Source organism: Limulus polyphemus, unplaced genomic scaffold, assembly GCF_000517525.1.
Source record: "Limulus polyphemus unplaced genomic scaffold, Limulus_polyphemus-2.1.2 Scaffold662, whole genome shotgun sequence".
Classification (NCBI taxonomy): Eukaryota; Metazoa; Arthropoda; class Merostomata; order Xiphosura; family Limulidae; genus Limulus; species Limulus polyphemus.
The window spans coordinates 311,450-331,359 of record NW_013666272.1 but is presented as its reverse complement, the minus strand read 5'-3'; the positions used below and the strand labels follow the sequence as shown (position 1 = coordinate 331,359).

The 19,910-nt window shown below is 31.8% G+C and overlaps 1 protein-coding gene across 6 annotated transcripts in view; it reads left to right on the top strand.

The window, feature by feature from the left end:
* LOC106459801 (heterogeneous nuclear ribonucleoprotein K-like) overlaps positions 1–19,910 on the top strand; it is a 61,134-nt gene that overhangs the window by 25,041 nt on the left and 16,183 nt on the right. For 3 of the 6 annotated variants that reach the window (XM_022386344.1, XM_022386346.1, XM_022386345.1), the window contains exons 2-6: positions 968–986; positions 10,819–10,887; positions 16,464–16,570; positions 18,197–18,253; positions 19,809–19,852. In XM_022386344.1, coding sequence (XP_022242052.1) covers positions 10,872–10,887; positions 16,464–16,570; positions 18,197–18,253; positions 19,809–19,852 — 224 coding nt within the window. In that variant the 5' untranslated portion in view covers positions 968–986; positions 10,819–10,871. The remainder of the gene's footprint in view (positions 1–967; positions 987–10,818; positions 10,888–16,463; positions 16,571–18,196; positions 18,254–19,808; positions 19,853–19,910) is intronic. The other 3 variants (XM_013919460.2, XM_022386347.1, XM_013919462.2) reach the window with 2 other exon arrangements.

Sequence of the window (19,910 nt, the reverse complement as noted above, 5' to 3'; positions counted from 1 at the left end):
AACATCGTACCTGTTCCAAATACAGATCTTACTGTAAAAGCTGAAACTCTTGTAATAAAATATACATGATCAGTAAGTAAACTCAAAATTAAACTTCTCTGATTTATATGAAATGCATTATTGAAGTTTCAAAGTGCAGTCTTTAGATGTGATATTGGTAATTAAAGCAGTTTGGAAGCTTCCCTGTAGTATTTTTACTTCAACAGTTTGAATGTAGGATAGTATTAATTTGTACACATTTGCTGTGGAATATATTTATCATTTTGATAGTTAATTGGTTATTTTGAAACTGCATATAACCATTTGATAAATTTATGTAAAGAAAAAGTAGATATTCGAAATTGTTAATGATTGGTCTCCATGAAACTGATATAAATGGATCTTTACAGTAAAACAAAGACAATTTAGGTCCCAAGTAAAACATTTGGATTGTTAATTTCAATATGACAGTGCATTTCAATTGATAAAATATCAACCAGTTCATTCATTAAATTAAATACTTTATATACCTGTGTATGAGTCAAGAACTAACTTTAAGTAAGAAATAGGATGCTTTACAGATACCCCATGTATAAGTTAAGGAGAGAGTTTAAAGATAAAACGTAGCTTTTGAATAAATTTTTAATTTAGTTAAATGTCTACTCAAAAAAATTGATTTCTTCTGCATACTTTTGTTACAACTTAATTCTACACATTTGTTTCATCTTGTAAAAATATGTAGACTCACCCGCGGCTCTACTCCTAAACTCTCCTCTGCTGTGTTATAAAGAAAGGGAAAAAGTGAAGCTATGTAGGTACACGTTATCAAGAAATAACAAAAAGATGGAATACATACACCAATAAACTTTTGTGTATCATCACTTTCACCAACTATATCTTCCATGTCAGCACATAAGATCATATTGTAAAAATTCTATATATTATTCTTATCATTCTCTTTATCTCTCTTTTCATTTTCTTGCTGCAGTTTATCAACAAGTGACAAGGTAAGAAAGTTTGAATTTGATATTTTCAGATTTTTTTTGTCCCCCATCTTTGGAATTTTAAAAAATTATTCTTCAGACCAACTGACCTAAATAAATATTCATAGGTCAGGTTATGGAAAACAAACTTAAGGCCAGCCACTGGGCACTTAACTTTGGCATAAAATGAAAGAATAAGTTTATTGAAAATTTATGGATTTTGTATCTGTGTATAAGTCAATGGTAGTACTTATTGTGCAAAAATCATAGTCTAAAAGTTTGACTCGTATGTGGGTAAATACAGTATATAAAAAATCCACAAAAATTACAATTGAAAAGCATAGAAATACATCCTAACTTCAGAGGACAGTTTGCTAACCTTAAAATTTCCATAATACATGTTGTAGTTTGCTTCAAATTTATTGCTTTTTCTGCAGTATACCTTTGTAAACTAAACTAAAATCATAAGGATTGACATTTTATATAGCTGTCATTTTAAAACATTATCCAAATTAAAAATGTATAGAAATCTCAACACTAGGAACAACTGTTAAGCTTTTCTACATACAAATAAAATTCTGTGTGTGTTTTCTTTTCAAACTACATTTTACCTAAGTCTGTTGTGAAGTTACCTAGGAATAAAAAAGTTGTAGATGTGAAGGTTTTATTTCTGTAAAAGGGCCTCATAGCCTTGCATATTTAAAACAAAAAATAATACTGACATTATTGTAATACAAAACTCCTTACTTGTACACCTTTATAAATGAGAAAAAGACAATAAGACTTGTTGTTATTTGTTAACCTAATTTGACTTATTTACTTGTTAAAACAGAAAAAATCATGCAGAAATCAAATAAACTTTGGTACATGTTAAGATGTAAAAAGCATACAAGTAAGTTGCTTTGGTTTAATTTTTATGTTCAGTATCACCTAAAGTAAATAGTTATAAAAGCATAGCTAACAAAGTTTTCTGGTTTAATGTTTAAAAATGTATTGCTACTTAGGAGAGTGTAATACTAAATACTGAAAAGAACACTGTATTAACCTCTTGTTTCAACACTTAATTTTCACAGTCATTACATTCTTGTATGATTATTATTACAATGTACAGAAATATTAGAAGTATTTAATTCTAATGTCTGTACGTATTCTTGTTTTAAAAAGTTTTATGGCTTTCATTGGTTGAGGTCTGATCAGCTTTATCCATTTCTGTTAATCACTGAATGATTATGAGAAAAACAAGAGTATCTTATTCTTCTTTTGCAGTTTTTTTGTTATTTTTGATTGAATTTTAACATTCTGATTGGTTTGTAGTAATATATGCTGTACTATTGATAATTGTAATCTTCAGTATATTTTAACATTTTCTCTTATTGTAGCTAGCATATATAAAGTAATATAAGAGACGAATGAAACCATAAATATATTAAAATTATATATGGATATTAAAGTGATAGAACAGCTGAATAGAAGCATTATACATTCTGCTCAGTCAAGATGTTTTGGTCAAAAAATAAAATTGCACCATCATGCCTGTATACGTCATTTGAAATGCTTAGTCTTGTATGTTCTTTTATTATTGTTATTATTATGCAAAGAAAAGACAGTATTGGTACTAGATCTTGGTGATTAGTGAAATTTGATAATTCTCACATGAGATGTGGATAATTGGAATAGTAAAAAATACAAATTTTTACAAGTAGATTATTTTCTTGACATTAAATTTGATTAATACTTGTGAGTTATCAATTATTTTATTGAATCAAGTTAAATGCCCAATTCTAATCTATACTATCTCAGAACAACAGTTTGTTATGGTATGAAGAACCTTTTGTAATTAATTTTTTTACCTGATTGAGTGTTGATTTTCATGTGTGAAGTTATTCTTAGAAACATACTTTGCTTACAATGAAATCATACATCATATATTTATTACATGTAATTTGATTTATGCCTATGCTATCATAACACATCTTTTTATATAACTTTGACTTAGCTGGAAAAGTAGTAGGAACTGAGCTGTACTTGACTGCAGAATGATAAAGATCAGCAAAGTAATGGTGTCTATGAGGGTGAAGGGATACACGTGGTTTGATCATGTCTGTCTGTTTATCTGTGTTTGACATATATGATATTAAATTGTTCAATCAAATGAAGTGGTGCAATAGCAATGTTCAATATAGAATAAAATGTCTGGATACTATTCTTCAGTAGCTGAAGAATGACAAAGTTAAATTTGTTTGCTAATTTCTCAACAACTGTCATATTATGAGTCTGTACGTGAGTAGACTATTAATTAATAACCTAGAGCCAAAATAACTAATGTAAATAACCAATTTTCTCTAAATATTATGTCTTTATCCCACAATTTATTAATAAAACCTTTGTTTTTAATTAAACTTAAGAGTATAAGTGGATTAAAATAATGAAAAAATAAGAAATTATACTACTGGAGGCATACTTAGCTGAACTTTGGATTATTTTTTTCAAAAATTTGTAACGCAGTTTATGTGGTACGTTTTTTGATCATATACAGGTTTCCCAGAGTGTTTATGATCAATTGTTTCTGTTGACATCTGAGGCTTAATCTGTGTTTTCTGTACTTTGATAAAGAATATAAAGGGTGAATTAGTTCCAATCGTTACAAACTCATAACATTTGTTTCTTACAGTAGTTGTATATCTGCAAATATCCCACTTTTATAGTTCTTATTTGGCTTGACAATTTAAATAATTCATTTTCTAAAAACAGGAAATGTTGATATTGAGATATGAAAGGGCCCGGCATGGCCAGGTGGTTAGGGTGCTCAACTGGCAATCTGAGGGTTGCGGGTTCGAATCCCCGTAACACCAAACATACTCGCCCATTCAGCCGTGGGAGTGTTATAATGTGACGGTCAATCCCACTATTCGTTGTTAAAAGAGTAGCCCAAGAGTTGGCGGTGGGTGGTGATGACTAGCTGCCTTCCCTCTAGTCTTACACTGCTAAATTAGGGATGGCTAGCGCAGATAGCCCTTGTGTAGCTATTCAAATGACGATTTCTCTGCAAAAGGTGAACAGATGAACATAAAAGATTTGTTCGAAAACTCCAATACTAAGTTATGATTGCAAGCTAATTATAGTGATTTGTTTTATCACTTGCCTAATACTGCTATGACCAAAAGAGCTATACATTTCTGTAAAACTATTCGAATTTGACGTTAAATAAACTGAGTAATGAATATTTTACTGAACTATTTTAACTTTTCATTTGTAATGTACATTGGGAAAATGTGTGTAAGCACAAAAATCTGTATGTGGTAATGCATTTGGTTGCTGTAGCAACCAACATTAAACATTAAACCCCGTTTATTTTATACAGCACGTGAATTGAGGAGATCGATGCATGAAAGACCAATAACTGTATACCCTACAGTTGCAACAAAATACGTTTTTTATATTATTGTTGACCTGTAAAAGAACCATCTTTACATTAGATTTGTTTTTTGTTTATAATTTACTATCAGACTAATGAAAAGCATTATTGAACTCCTGAATTATATCGGAGGATAAGGTAACTCTGGTTACTCATTTTCGCCTTATTCGTTTTTTGTGATAATAAAATATAAAAATTTTCTTTTCTTTCTACAATCGAACTTTTAGGTTGCTTTAAATCAATATGGTTTCCTGTTGTGACGTAGATGTTAGTGCCCGTTTTATGTGACTGCCATCCGCCAGGTGAGGCGTTCTTTTCGGACGTGGTCGTAAATCATGTATCTATCTACCTGGACGCCAACAACCAGTACATACAAAGCGTACCAGCTCGTGTTACTCGCATGCATGATCGATCCCGTGCACACCTTCATAAAGCGCTGTGTAGATCGCTTACTAACACGTTGATGGGGTGGTTGCTATGACAACGGGAATCGCCTTAAAACTTATGTTATACTAACAGCTTTGTTTGGAGTTTTTGGAAAGGCTAATGCAGTGAAGTGAAATGGGCGTGGTGAAAATGATTTTGTCATAATTGTTTTAATTCTTGTTTGTTTTTCCTCTACTTTCACCTCAGTGTTGAATTGTTTATTTATTTATTTTTTATACTTGTACACCTTAAGTATTACTTTTAAGTCGGGACCGTTGTGCGATGTTAAATTTGTATAAACCAAACGTCATAAGTATTAGTGCATCGATAATAATAGCGTCTTCATAAAAAGAATTCTTACCAGTCGTGTTTAAACTGAGTAGGTTGCACACTTTTTGTGGTTTGATTTTCAACAGTTATTTTTGTGGGTTTATATGTGTGTGTTTGCAAACAAGAAGGAAAATAGTTGCACGCCTTGTAATGTCAGAGGAGCCACACCTTCAGACGACATAGTACTGTAATCCACATCTCAACAAATACGCCATTTGGACGCTTACCGTATTCCACGTAAAGAAAATGACGTCATTATTAACGCACCACACCCTTCGAAAATACAGTACAAATATTATCTTTATGAATATTAACTCGATATTTGATTTGTAAGCATTTGCCTACACCAAGTTAAACTGATCATGATATGCCTTGGTGAGTTAACGTGCAAGGGTAATTTATTAGTTGATTTCCAATGCTTTATATTAAAGGTTTTCTCATCAAACATTGTAACATATGAACAGTGAAGTTTTCCACGTGTCTTGTCCTTTTAGGCTCATAAAATACCATCATTGACAGTTGAGTAGCAGGAGCTCATAGTAATAAAAGACAGCTTTCATTAAATGTAATTTGTTTGCTAAACAGCGTACAAAAATAATGACATTTCATATAAAAAGGGTCACTGTTGGTTCAGCGGTGAGCTTCTAAAAATCGGGGCTCGATCCATGTCACGTAGCTTTTCAAAACAGACATTTTTTTCTCCACTAAAAGAAGTCTTCTGTGGGTTTAAATTGTTGCATCTTCTATTTTTAATATTGTGAGAAAACCACTAGACGTTAGGGATCACCTGAGAGGAAAACATGGGATTTTTTTATTATATATATACATGTGTGTGTGGAAAAACGTAATACTAGCTGTTTCCTAGACTGTTTTATTTATTTAATAAGATATTATAATGTTTGTTACTTGAGATAATATTAGTATGTCGAAATCAACACAAGTTCATTCTGTCTTGCTAACTATAATCCCTGCCCCGTCTTTTATTTCTGTTATTGGTGATAATGATAACTAATGGAACCTACTTTGGCTTTTTGGCGCTGCTGTTGGATATCTGCTGAACGAGCGAATGTCCACTAGGGAAGATTATATTGATTTCGTCAGTGCCTGCTACCTCCATTCATTGCAACGTCGCTTTCCCTTCCTGTGCTAGTGTCACGTGAGGCTCCGATCAATGAAGCTGCAGTTGATACAAAACAACCGCTGCTCTATCACAATCAACAAAATAATTTTTATTATTACAGTAATCATGAATATTCTTTCCAGAAAAAGCTGGTCGGAAGAAAAAACGTAAATTATGTTGACTATTTTCCACTAGATTGGTTAAGAATATATAGAACAGGTATTAATTCAGACTGCTGTTTTAGAGGACAAAACGCGTTTTGGTCAAGGCCTTATATACTACTAGTAGTTTTAGAAATGTCGGTTAGTATTGATGAATCGAATACTTAAAAGGAACCTTTTTTGTCCACAAGTAACTTATTTTCTCACTAATATTATTCACAGATAAGTATGAAATGCCCAAATGTAGGATTTGAGGGTTCTAACAATTCATGTTTTATTGAAGAGTGAGTTGTGCACATGTTTGTTAAGCTGCTACACACAGTTTTACGTGAAAGTATATACACCAATAGTTACGCAGGTTTTGTTGTATCAATTGACACAGTTGCAGTATATTGTTATGTGGCCTTCCTACAAAGTTGTACAAAGACATGTGTAACTTTTCACACTAGCAGTGTGTACTCTTACACAACTAATTTTATACGATCATTTGACACCATACTTCTACAGTTGTTTGTTAGAGGTAGGGTTGGAAAAAGTTGGTTTTTAAAACAAATTCGACCCATCACTTGAATATATGTCAGTCAATGACTTTTCTAAGACCGATATTATGCAAATTGTAACGCACCAGATAAAATGAAAAATTTTTTAAATAGTAAGTAAAACCGCTATGAAACAACAAAAAGTATTGCTATTTACCATGCTCTACACCTTGAGTATTTAACATTTTCGATTCCTTCAGTCCAACAACTCATCCTCCTCCAATACTTTTTAGCCGCTCTCATAGAACGGCTAAGTTTTTTTTTTTTTTTTCAAGTACAAACTTTTAGCTCGTAGCTCTGTCATATCTTGACCGATTTAATATCTAATTACAGTTTTGGACTCAGGAGGTCACGCCTTTTCGATTGGAGATTTGACCACACCCAAGGTCTTGTAGATTAATTTACTCTAATCCTGACTAAAAGAATTTCAATTTTAGGGTAGGCTGGAAGAGATCCTGATGAGTAATAAAATCAAATCGGGTATGCGTGTACCTCACACTTGGTATTGTTGGCACCCAAACATATAGCTTATAAAAAGTAAAAAAAAAATGTCTCGTAGATTACTTGGTGTTAGTTTCATTGTATGTGTGTACTGTTATTCACCATCGTTCAACACTTAAAATAATAAAAACAATTTTTACAGGGCAGAAGAACAATTGAAAACTTCCATAATGCTGAGATTTGTAATTTATAAAGTAAGGAAGATACAAATTCAAATAAGAATAGTCTTTTTTAAAAGCTAGTTTCACACATCTCTATTTTACAACAAACTGTTCCCTAAAATCGTTTAATTAAAAGTTAGTGTCCCTAAAATTATTATAATTTGCACACAATCCTTGGGATAGTCTTGAGAAATTGAGACCACATCACCGTTCTAAAACAGTTCAAACAAATACTTTTGACAATAAATCTGATTTAGTGTCATAATCAGAACTCTTATGATTGAAACGAGCTGGAACTGACAGATTGTGACGATTTACTTGTGGATTATGGTCCGATCATTGTACAATGGGTTTGGAAACAGTTCTTCGCTAATGCTGCCAACAACCAATTCTCAAAAAAAAACCTGATGTGACTGATTGGCTTTTATTAGCATAACAGATTTTCAAATGAGTAAAACATCTGTTTTCTTTAAAATTTAGTAATGGTTCGTGAACAATTTGGTACATGTTAAACTTGTTTCACTTCGAAATGACAACATAGACTGAACGCCCTTATATTTGTATTTCATATCACTTGACCAATCCTCATATGCCAGAGTTGCATAACTATGAATTGTGTGTTTTTTCCGGTAGGAGTTTTTACCTAGTCATTGCTGTGATATTAAGCAAGTATTTTGTTAAACTATATAGTGATGTTTTACGGTTTGAGGGACTCTTGTCCATTTCCTTTTATCAAATTAGAGAAACTGGAAATATTGAGGGACACCTTTGAGACATAGTTTTTCATATTGAAATTGTCATCGTGAATGAAGAAGTATACGTAGTTGATGGAACAGAATTATATTTCCGCTGTTTTGTTAGTTTCTTCCGTGTTAAACAAGTTATTGTTACAGGTTTACAACGCCTTTTATGTTTGTGAAGCGAAGTATTAAGTAAATCGCGTAGGTGTGGTGTATTAGACATTTGTAAATTAGCTATGCTTAACCCGGAATGTCATGGGTGAGCGAATTAATATTAATATCGTAAGTAATAGGTCGGAGGTTCACTTGGGTTATATTAGTTCAGCAACTTTTTACGTATTTTATTTCTCATCACTACAGATTCTCATATCCTTTTCTTACTTTTGTTTATGCGTAAACTTAAAATAATGAGGGATAAACAACACAAAGGAATGTAAAAACAGTCATGCACCTTGCCACGATCAGTTTGGTTGGCGTTTCAGGTTGCTCCTCATGGAGGTAAAGCTTGACGGATACATAGACAAAGTTTAGCCTTGTTTGGGATGTAGTAGGATTCCAGGATGTTGACCATCTGATGATTGGTCAAAAGTGAAATTATTGTAGTCATGTGTATTATTAAAACATACACGTCAGAAACACTCGTTCGGTAAAATATAGGTGAACTCGTGAAAGTTTTCATTTGACAGGTCAAAATGGCAGGCGCGCTACCGTGTCTCCGCGATACTGTTTTCAAAGCGGGACGTAAAACCGTAAACAAGCGATTCCCGCGCTCTCGGCAGAAAACTGAAAGCTACCTTATTAGTGGATTGTTAATAGGAAATCAACTTTGTTTATTTATATGCTGGTTGGAAATTTAACAAGCCACACGGCTCAACAAGACTGACTTTCCATGCAGGTGTAATCCATTGAGATTTTAGTGAACTTTAATTGATGAATTTTGTTGAAAATGAAAGTCAAAGAAACGATGTAAAACTAAATCCTTTTTTTACTTGAAAATTTAGATCGTGTATTTCTAATGGTATGTACAGATAGTTTTGGTGCTGTACTTCCATGAATTGGATCTCGTTGTTTTGGGCCAAAAGTTCCTTTCCCCCAGTGAAAGATACAAGTATATTCGTATATTAGGGACGCACGGTGTCTACTGAAAATATTTGCTCTATTTTATCAACTACCGTTTTTATTTTTATTTACTATCTCCGATGATGTTACTTGGCTTTGTTTATCTTGCTAGTTGATGTGGCTAACATTAATTTACTACGCTTACAAATTCCAGGCTTTTCGAAATGTATGTCATATTTTTGTAACATGAAAAGTGCTATATGAGAGAAATATATAATGCATACCAAAGTCATTTTTTATGGTATAGTGATATCTTCCCGTTGTTAAAGTTCAACGATAAACATGAATGAGCATATATGGTCAAACCGTGTAATTTAAATGTTTACCTATCATCCAAGGGATCGGTAAGACTATGCTCATTAAGCTTGAGTAATCGGTTTTATGTGTGAGAAGATGAAGAATGTCCGAAAAGCTCCAAGTATTTACTATATCATTGAGCGTTTATCAAAGTTAAGTATAATATGGAACTAGTAGCTATTATATTGCTTTAACTACGATTTATTTACAGCTTAACACGTTCATTTACGGATTGGTTGTGTTAAAGCCGCACAACCATTGCTTCTTGGATGCTATATCAATTAAAATCATATACCGCGTGTGTTGATTTTTTAGGTCATAGTTTTGTAGTGTTTTTCTCCGTATAGATCTTTACGTATTGCAAAGCTACGTATGATTTGTTGTATTTTTATATGCAAGTACAATACATTTAATACTGCATATTGTTGACCAAATAAATTAGCAAATGATACTTTACGGCTCATTTTATATTTATTTTTTTCAAATGTTTGTTCTCCATAGTATGCTTATTAAAACTGGTCATGAAACGTAGATTCATTATTTCTCGTAAGGATTTTTATAGTATAAAAACCAATGGAACTTTGTTAAATTCTTTTTTAGTTCGTTTAAATTTTTAAAAAAAATGTTAAGCATTATCATATTTCTGAAAACTTTGTTTTGTAACCAACTTAGTTGGTTTATAAATGATATAGATTAATAGCGATCATTAACTACGAGATACGTGCGTTCCAGGTAACGTTTAAAAGTTGCAGGTGGAATGCAACAAGCTGCCCCAATCCTGTTCACCATTTGTTTTGGTTTCAAACTTTGTGTTGCCATAGTGATGTTTAAGGTACTTTATAATACGATATAGTATGTCAGCAGCTCCTCACCTGTTGCAGTTAGCCAATGAAATTGTCTCTGGTGTAATAGCTCCACCCTCTGAAGCTGTTACCTGGTGGTATTTACCTTGAGCGGTGCGGCAGTGGTGCTCATTCTGAATAAAGCGTAACGTCGAGTCTGGCGTGCAGTAAGAGCTAATCAGACCATGTCTCTGTCTTCTGTTAGGTAGACTAGCCTGAAGGGTCGGAATAGAAAGCCACTTATCTGTCTACACTGCTATGACCGAATACGAAGGTAAGTTATTAAAAGCTTGAATATGAGCATTACCTTCAGGATGTGAAATATACACTTCTTGTTAGAAAAAATATAGTTAGATTTACAACCAACTTTTTTCAGTATAGGTTACATTTATTCACATTGCATAAAAACTAGCTTTTATTACTTCACAAATCTTTTAAACCTGAGAACATTAATATACTTTTGGCTCATTTGGGACGTTGTTAAACTTGGTCAAATGTCAGAACAAGCATGAAACTTAGTGATAAAATACTTTGTTGTTGTTGTTGTAAGTTCACCTGAAACGAAGATCTTCCAGAGAGAGAAGGGGGGGGGGGTGAAGATTTAAGACACTCGTCCAGATAATACAAACCCTCAGCTGTCTGTAGTCAATGGCTTACCATAAGCCTAGAACAAAAAATGCGACACGCTTTGTTGCCACATGATTATAAAATCCTACGTAATGCTAACTCATACTTAACACAGTTCAGCGTGCTACTAGCGTTGTATTATAACTTTTAAACGATTTCAAGAAATAATGAATCGTTGTCAAAACGTAATGTTAAGAGCTTAGCAATAAAATAACGATGTATATATATATATATATATATTCATAGTTAACATTAGCCAACGACAGGTGACTTAACCTGTTCGAATTCAAATTTTCCTTAGAACTAAATAAAAACTTAGGGAAGAAAGTTTCATGCTGTAGACTGGTTTATAGAACGTGTGGTTTTGTGTCAAACTATAAGAGTACTCATAACTTTGCTCTTAGATACAGCCATTCTCGCAAAGCAAAAAAGTATCCGAGTTTAGCTGATGTTTCCAGGTTAAACTGGTGAAACACATTCTTTTTTAATATTGTATCACCTATGTGCAAAATTTCGCTTATCAACTTTGTAGTCAGATACTGTAACTGAACCAAAATATTAAACTACCCAAGCATGCTTTTACCCCCTTTGAAAATGGAGTTTTTAAGGTTATTCTGTATATTTTTCTATTGCTACAATCATTTTCTAGCATTCTTACCCTGAAGCATATCATTGTGTTTATGTCTCGAATGCAAAAACAATTAAAAGATTTAATGTAACTTATGATAATGTGTCTTACGTTACATGAAAGTTTGACGTTTTTTTTTTTTCATATTTAGTATTAATGTGTATTATAACAAGTTCATGTGTATTTCCCCATCGTTCTGTACTTTTATACTATTACTTAAGACCATTACCTCGTGTTTTATCGTCAAGCTTACACAGGTGTTTAGATATATTGTCAGAGTTTTTTTCTAATATGATTTGTCACAAAAGTGTCTTTCTTCCTAGTCCTCAAATAAACCTATTGTATCTCTTATTAGTGCTCTAAAAAGCTGTATAGATAATGAACTTCGTACTAGAATTTCAATAAAAACGGCGTTGCCTTTGACCATTTCATTGTTTTACTTTTATAAAGTAATGATATACGTTGATATGTTTATATTAATACCACTTACTAAGCTTTAATTTGTATGTACATATTCATGTCTAGTGAATCCATAAAAAGTAGAGCTTTTAAGAAAATTACAACTTGATATTTTCTTAACGCCAAAAGAACTGTTGTTATTATTTGTATAATACACTATAAGCCAAAAATAATTGCTGATTAAATAGGTACTTTCTAGTTATGGCTATATGTTTGATAATCGATATTGCTGGGCCGGCGTTACAAAAAGTGTTCCATGTAGTGGATTACCAGATTTCAGAATAGCGTCTATTTCTTACGTCAGATTGGCCTAAAGCTGTAAAACGTTTTCTGTAGTCCAAAGTGCGACTCAGTTTTATGGATCATGATTCTGAAAATCCAATTTCCGTTTCGTGAGGAAAGTATTCGTGTGTAAGCAGCGGATATATGAAAAATTAATTTTTTTTAAAGTTGCACCTGTACAGGAAAAATATAAAATTTTAATTTATTAAAATATTTCGTTATTAAAACATTAATCTGCCACATACAGAACTAAAGGATGGAAAACGTTCTTAATAGTGAGGAAAATGATGTTTATATGTGTGTGTGTGTGTGTGTGTCTGAACAAATATAACATGAAAAGGAAACTCATCTGATCGCAGACAGTTTCTTTCTTTTATTGTTAAACAGTTATATTAAAGCTATATAAAATTTCTTGTATTAAAGAATGCAGTATTATTTGGACAATTTCCTAGTAATTTTTATGAAAATGACAGTTTTAGTAGTAATAGACGTTTGTGTTTTCGGATATTTATAAGAAGTTGCTAGTGGCAACCTGAATAATAGTGATATGTTCATGAACAAATATTCGTGTAGCTGAGCATGGTAACATTGTCATTCCGTTTTGTTTGACTGTTCGTTGCCTAGTGACGGAGTTGTTTCGACAGCAGTGGAAAGTGACTATTGATCGATGTCGACGCCAGGTACGGCATGCTAGGTCTGCTGAACTTGGGCAGTTCCGAGAACGACATATTGTGCAATTTATATGATGGTGAATTTAGAATGACTTGTGACGCAAGCTTTGCGTGTCTACTGTCAGACAGTTTTTCCCGAAGAATATTGATTTGCCCGTTAGTTAGGCTAGAGATTATCGTTGACTTTTAGGCCTTTGTTTAATTATGTTGGACCCTTTTTCGAACGGTTGTGCTTAGAAAAAAATAAATTAAATATGACTTCCTGTAAGGATACAAAAACTTTTTTTTTTCTTGTATATTCGTTGCAATTTAGGAACACAGTATCAATTATTCAAATGTTTACACCTTTTAGGATTCTAGCGATAAGAACGAGGGATGTACATAACAGAATATTTCTAGCCGTTTAACTCATTATACATTGATTCAGTAGTTAACCAGGGAATGGTTAGAAATGTTCTTGTTTTAAAAAAACACGTTTATTCTCATGCACACTGCAAGTGTGTATAAGAATTCCACCTTCGTGGTATGCACTGTTTGTACAAGTAACTTAGTTTAAGTCCCCAATAATGGATTGAAAACTAATGTTTTGTAGTTTTTAAGGATTTTGCAGTATACTGTAAATCTAAAGATGAATATAAATACGTGCTACATATTAAACATTATAACCTAAAATTGGTAAGGATCAACTGGTTTTAGATCCTCTGCAAAAGTTTCAAATATTTATATAATAATGGAATAATTAAGATATATGAATAACAAATGTTTTTACAAATAATTAATTTGTCAGTAAAAGTTACACTTACATGAAAACATGATTGATTGTCACAGTTATAATGTTAGTTTCTGACTTAACTACCTGTTGGAGGATTCACTTCATGTTTTAGTCACTCAAAAAATATCTGGGCAACTTTTTAAGCTATTGGGCTTGGAGAATTATGCATATGAGCTGCTAGATGACAGATTTTTTGTTGTTGTCTGTAGCTCTTGGACTACTGAATTAAGTATTTGCACCTGAAAGATCATAGTTTAACTTTGCCCCCCCCCCTCTCTTACCTCATTTAGGTTTGTCTTCTGAAAGCTTTGAAATTATATACACCCCCAACCTCTATTTACATAAACAGTTTCATCAATTATCTCTTGCAGTTTATATTTAATGTCTCATATTTGTTTTTGTGCTTTAAACTGTTAGATACCCACAGACAGTATAATTAAAAATGTAGTGCTCCTAAAACCTGTGTGCCTGCAAAAAAGACAGTGAACCTAATAGTAAAACTCTTATTGATACAGTAAGATGTGTGGATATTGGTTCATGTTTAGTAAGGTAATTTCTAATTTTTGTAAGTGGCATTCTTCAAAAGACTTTAAAGTAGTGCACTCCTATCAAACTGGAATTATGTATTTAACTTGGTGATATTTTTCAGGTTCTTTCTTTTGATTTTAATTATAGTTTCATTTGAAATATATGTATATATTAAAGCTTGAATTATTTTACAATTCTAACATATACCCAAAATTAACACATCAAAGTACCATAAGGATTAATATTTTAAGTGTAATGGGGGTTCTGTATTTAGAGAAAATATATTTGTGTATAGTAAGGGCTTAAACGATCTTGGTAAAGGAAGACTATTACATGTCTTGTAAATAATACAAAATTTTAGACATGATTTGGTGTGAATGAAGTTGTATCATAGATGAAAATATTTTCTTTCCTGCTTGAGAATATGCTCTAAACAGTGCATCTTTTACAAATTTTGTCATTATATTTTTTTATCTTAATCATGGCTGTGTAAAAACTGATAATGTGTAGTAGTTTTTAAAAGGACAGATCTAGGAATGATGTAATAAGCACTGGACTGAAAAACTGAAATGATGGTGCTTGGTTATTTCTATTTTACTGTAATACATTCAATTTTCATGTGTAAAATAAAATAAAGTTCTTCTCATACAAAAACAAGAAGCTGATTCCTTAATGAACCAACTTATTAACACTTGCAGGCATGTTATCTGTTTTTTTTTCAATATGTGATGTATAAATTGTTTTCTTAAAAGCAAGTAGCACGAAGTGTATGTCACCTTCTGATTGTACAAGGAAAAATTATCCTACCTGAATTCTATAGAGTAAACATGTACAGTTAAAATCATGCTAATGCAAGAAAACAATTTATTTTCTCAAATAGTGGAATAATTAAAATTCATTAATGTACTGCTGTTCTTATTAAGACACATACCTTGCACCATAATAGATTTTGTTCTTGAAATCATTCACATTTAGTCATAAGTTTTCTATGTTAATGTTCTTTCCAAGCAGAACAGGTTTGTGTGTAATTAAAATGAACTTGATATGGAACATGAAAAATACAACCACTATAAGATATACAGATCATCAGTAGTACTATACTTCAGTTTTAGTTCAATGAAAAATTAGCCTAGAGTAAACTAAAGCCGGCCCTATCCTGAAAGTGAATTTACTTTGTAATAAAATAGTTTATAATATAGAGTTAGAGGCATGTCATTGTTTAAGTAAATTTGGCGTAGTATTTGTTCAGTTAAAGGTGTCTTAATAAGTGTGAGTTTAGTTATGTACATTTTTTGTCACACGACTATTCCGATATTCACTAGACCTTACTTCACACACTGAGACATCTGATGTAACTGTAGTCTTTAGTTTTTTGTTCTTAAATGTTATATAATAAAACAGTTTGTGTCTGATATATCAATAAAGGGGGTATAAAATTTTACTGGGTTTTTGACATGCATATCAGGAAATAACCTTTCCCTTCGAACACTTGGATCATTGAGAACTTAAAGTTCACCATCTTTTACATTTCTACCTTTATTAACTTGAAATAGAAAGATATCCTATTAAAGTGAATTGTTATGTTTGGGTAGTATACATTTACACATTTTGTTTGATTTTTTAGTATCTTCAAGTTTTACTTTTTATGACGTGATGTGATAGAATGATAAACAAATTAAGTCTGAGCTTAACAAATACATAAAATTTTGATTTTCTTAATCTTTTGCAGGCCATGGTATATTTGTTATAACCAAATGTTTTCAGAATTATGTCATTTTTGTAATATTGTTCATTATTCTACTTATTGTTTTGAAATTGTGTGTAGAGATATATTTATTTTGAAAAACATTCTATGTTGGTTATATTAAAAACATTGTCCATAGGTTCAATGAAGAGACCCTCAGAGGATGAATTGGAAAGTGAGATGGTCTCCAAAAGACCAAAAAATACTGGACCTTCCATTGATGCAAGGTTTTTAATACAGAGCAAGGTAAGAGGTGCTGTGTTAAAAAATAATGCTTATGCAAGCTCTTTGGAAATTTAAAATAGTGTTTAAGAAAACTAGCTTGTCCATCACAAACTTGTTTCAGTTGGAAATGATTGATTACTTTCAATTTTTGTATTTTCTTTGTGCGAACTTACAAGTTGTATTATATTGTTGCAACAAATTAACTTTGAATGTAGATTTTAATGTTTTCAGTCAGTCATATTGAGAATGTCAGTTAAATTTTGATAAGTATAGAAAGTTGTACTGTTAGCAGCAGAGCTTTAACTTAAAATGTTTTCTGTTTTAAATAATCAAGTCTTAGGCTAGTACTTAGTTGTGCAGAAGCCTTATAATTTTGTAGTTTGTTTTTAATGTTATTGTAACCATTTAAATAAAATGAAGCCTAATTTCCTTAATGTTGTTTTGCAGACCTAATTTGAATTATTTAGTGGTTGTAGTAATTTTCAGCTGATAGCTTAAAATATAGTAAATTAAAATTTTGCATTAAAATAACTTAATTGTTAAGATTTGCTTGACCAACAGGATAGTTTTAAGTGCTAGCTGTTAGCTTTACAGTTATTGCAAAGTATAATCCAGTTGCCTGCAAATATATCTCTGTAACAAGTTTTTTCAGAACTGTTATGTTGAAGAGTATTTATAAAGTGTGATTTTGGATATTTTTCAAAACCTCTTCTCGTAAAGCCAGAAGGATAGGGTCAGCTTCTATATCAGGTCTTAATCATTCTGAATCCTTACATATGCTTGGGAGTATATTGAAGCCAGATGTATCTACCTGCTTTGGCCTCTTGCCAGTTAAAATGTTATCAGTCATATACACTTTTTTTTTTTGCTTAAATTGTAAGAAGTAACTGTGTTGTAGGAATTAATTATGCTAGATTGGGGAATGTTGCATTTAGTAGAATAGTTATATGGTCAGTTGACATATGCATCAGAGAAGGATTAGTTTAAAAATTTATTAGTATTATTACAAGTTGTTTTTTAAGGCTCAGTTGTATGCAGAGTAACTGAATTCAGCTGACATATATTTATGCATTCAGAAATAATATACAATATAGTGGTTTTGAGCTTAAAAATTTATCCATGGTGTACTTGTTGAAACCAAAGTTTTTTAAACTTATTCATGATTCCTTTTGTTACCAGGAACCTTGGACCCAGGAGTAGGGTTTATGATCTAAACAGCTTATTATTATTGATTACACTAAAACCATTATTCTTTACTGGAGTTCTTCTCTATCTGGCTACAATCAACCAAGAATGACAATATTTTTATGTGCATTTTGGCTCTAACCAATTATGAGACATCAGAGTGAAAAAAAACTAATGTAGATGAAGAAGCTACAAAAACTAAAAAATGTTGATTTTGGGGCTTCTTCACATATATAATTGTTTTTAGTTTATCAGACCACAAGTATGAATACTTGTACGGAGACACACCAAGTTGTTTTTTGTGGTTTGGTATAAAAATAACACTTAAACTAGAAATGGGATTTGTGGGAACTGAAGAGATTTTTGAAGAGTTCCTGCCCTCCTTGTTTAGTATTTTACAGATATTATGAAATAAGACAGTTTCATTAAAACAAGTTCTTAACTTTAAATCTATATCTTCAGAATGCTGGAGCAATCATTGGTAAAGCTGGCAGTAACATCAACAGATTGAGAAAAGACGTGAGTAAATTAAATTACATAATGTGTTAAAAATTTATTATCTGTTTATAAAACTGCCCATCTGGTTATTCTCTTGGATTATTATTTTATTTTTATTTTTTTAAATCTTGCATTTATTCAGCCTTTGAGCTGATTTTTATAGTGATGTTTCTTCTAATTATACCTCAAATTGACAGTTGTTTTGATTTTTATGTAATTTATAAATGTAGGAATACCGGGTAATTTATATTTTGAAGCTTTGTAATTATTATTCTGATTAAATGTTTTTCTTTATTATTTTTTGTTGCTAATGAATATCTAGATTTGAATGATAAATATGTTGTTCTGTTTTTGGAGATAGATACTAAGAATCTTTTTCCAGTTGAGCAAGTAAGTAAAGTTCATACAATTTACAAAGACTTATGTATGACCAAAATAATATTACCACCTTATTTGTGAAGTGTAGATCTTTTTGTTTTTTAAGTTTTTAGCTACAAGGTGCAGGTAAAACTGTATCAGAACACTTTGTGTAAAAAGTACTTCATAAGACATGTTTATCTATTTTTTTGGGGGGGATATTGAATACTACCTTATTTGAAAATAGAAAGAAACAGATGAGTTTTTGCTAAGACATCATAAGATTTTGAAGTGTTGATGCAGAGATTGCAAAAAATATTAATGAAAATGTATTTTTATCAATTTTTTAATTTTTTTTCTTTAAATACATATGTGTTTAATTCTGAATCCACAGTTGTTTTATAGAGCTCAATAAATATAGAAAGAAAGTGAGAAGCTACTGTCTTTAGAATTTTCTCTTGCTTTTCCTGGAAATAACTTCATTGAAGTTTTTTATTGTTAACACTTGTGTGTACATTTAATGTAAATATTAAACAAGTATTATACCATTAGAAACATAAAATACAACTTACTTTAAAATGTTACAAACATGAAGTTATTTTGATGAATTTTATGTTCATTTCAAATATTTATGTAATACTTAAATTTATCTTTGTAGTTTCAGAATTTTAATTTCTTTGAGGGGGAATGTTTAGCAGATGATGGTGCTTCAAGATTCTAACTTGGTTAAATGATAAAGTAAAACAGTTTTAATTGAACTAATAATATTTACATGTTGGAGTTCGATGATCTGTAAGCAGTTGGGTGTATTGTTCTTTGTTTTCTACCTGAAGAAATGTGATTTTCAATTGTTTTCAGTCTGTTTACCTAGACAGAATGAACTGGAGCATGAATCCCTAATGCTGAGTGTAGTATTAGAGCCCTTGATATATTCAATAACATTGTTCCCCTCTCTCTCTCTCCCTTACCATGCCCCGTCACTTCCCGGCCCTGTTCTACACCGCCGATTGACTTGACTGCCTTTTTCTGAAATGTGCCCTTGCCCAACTGATGAAACACTCACTGGATGATTTTGCCACTGGAAAACTTGCCCACCTATTTGTGTTCTGGGGATATCATGGGTATGCTGGAATGATCCAACGTTTGGTGTCATTATTGATCGGGACAATTGCGTACCCCCACTCCTTGCCCCTGCGGATCGTGCTCTCACGCCCTCCAGTACAAAGCAAGTGTTACAGTGCCCGACTGCCCTGGCCCAGAACGGTATGCACCATTGGCTCCCACTCCTATTTTTTAATGAGTAAGAACAGATGAAATAGTT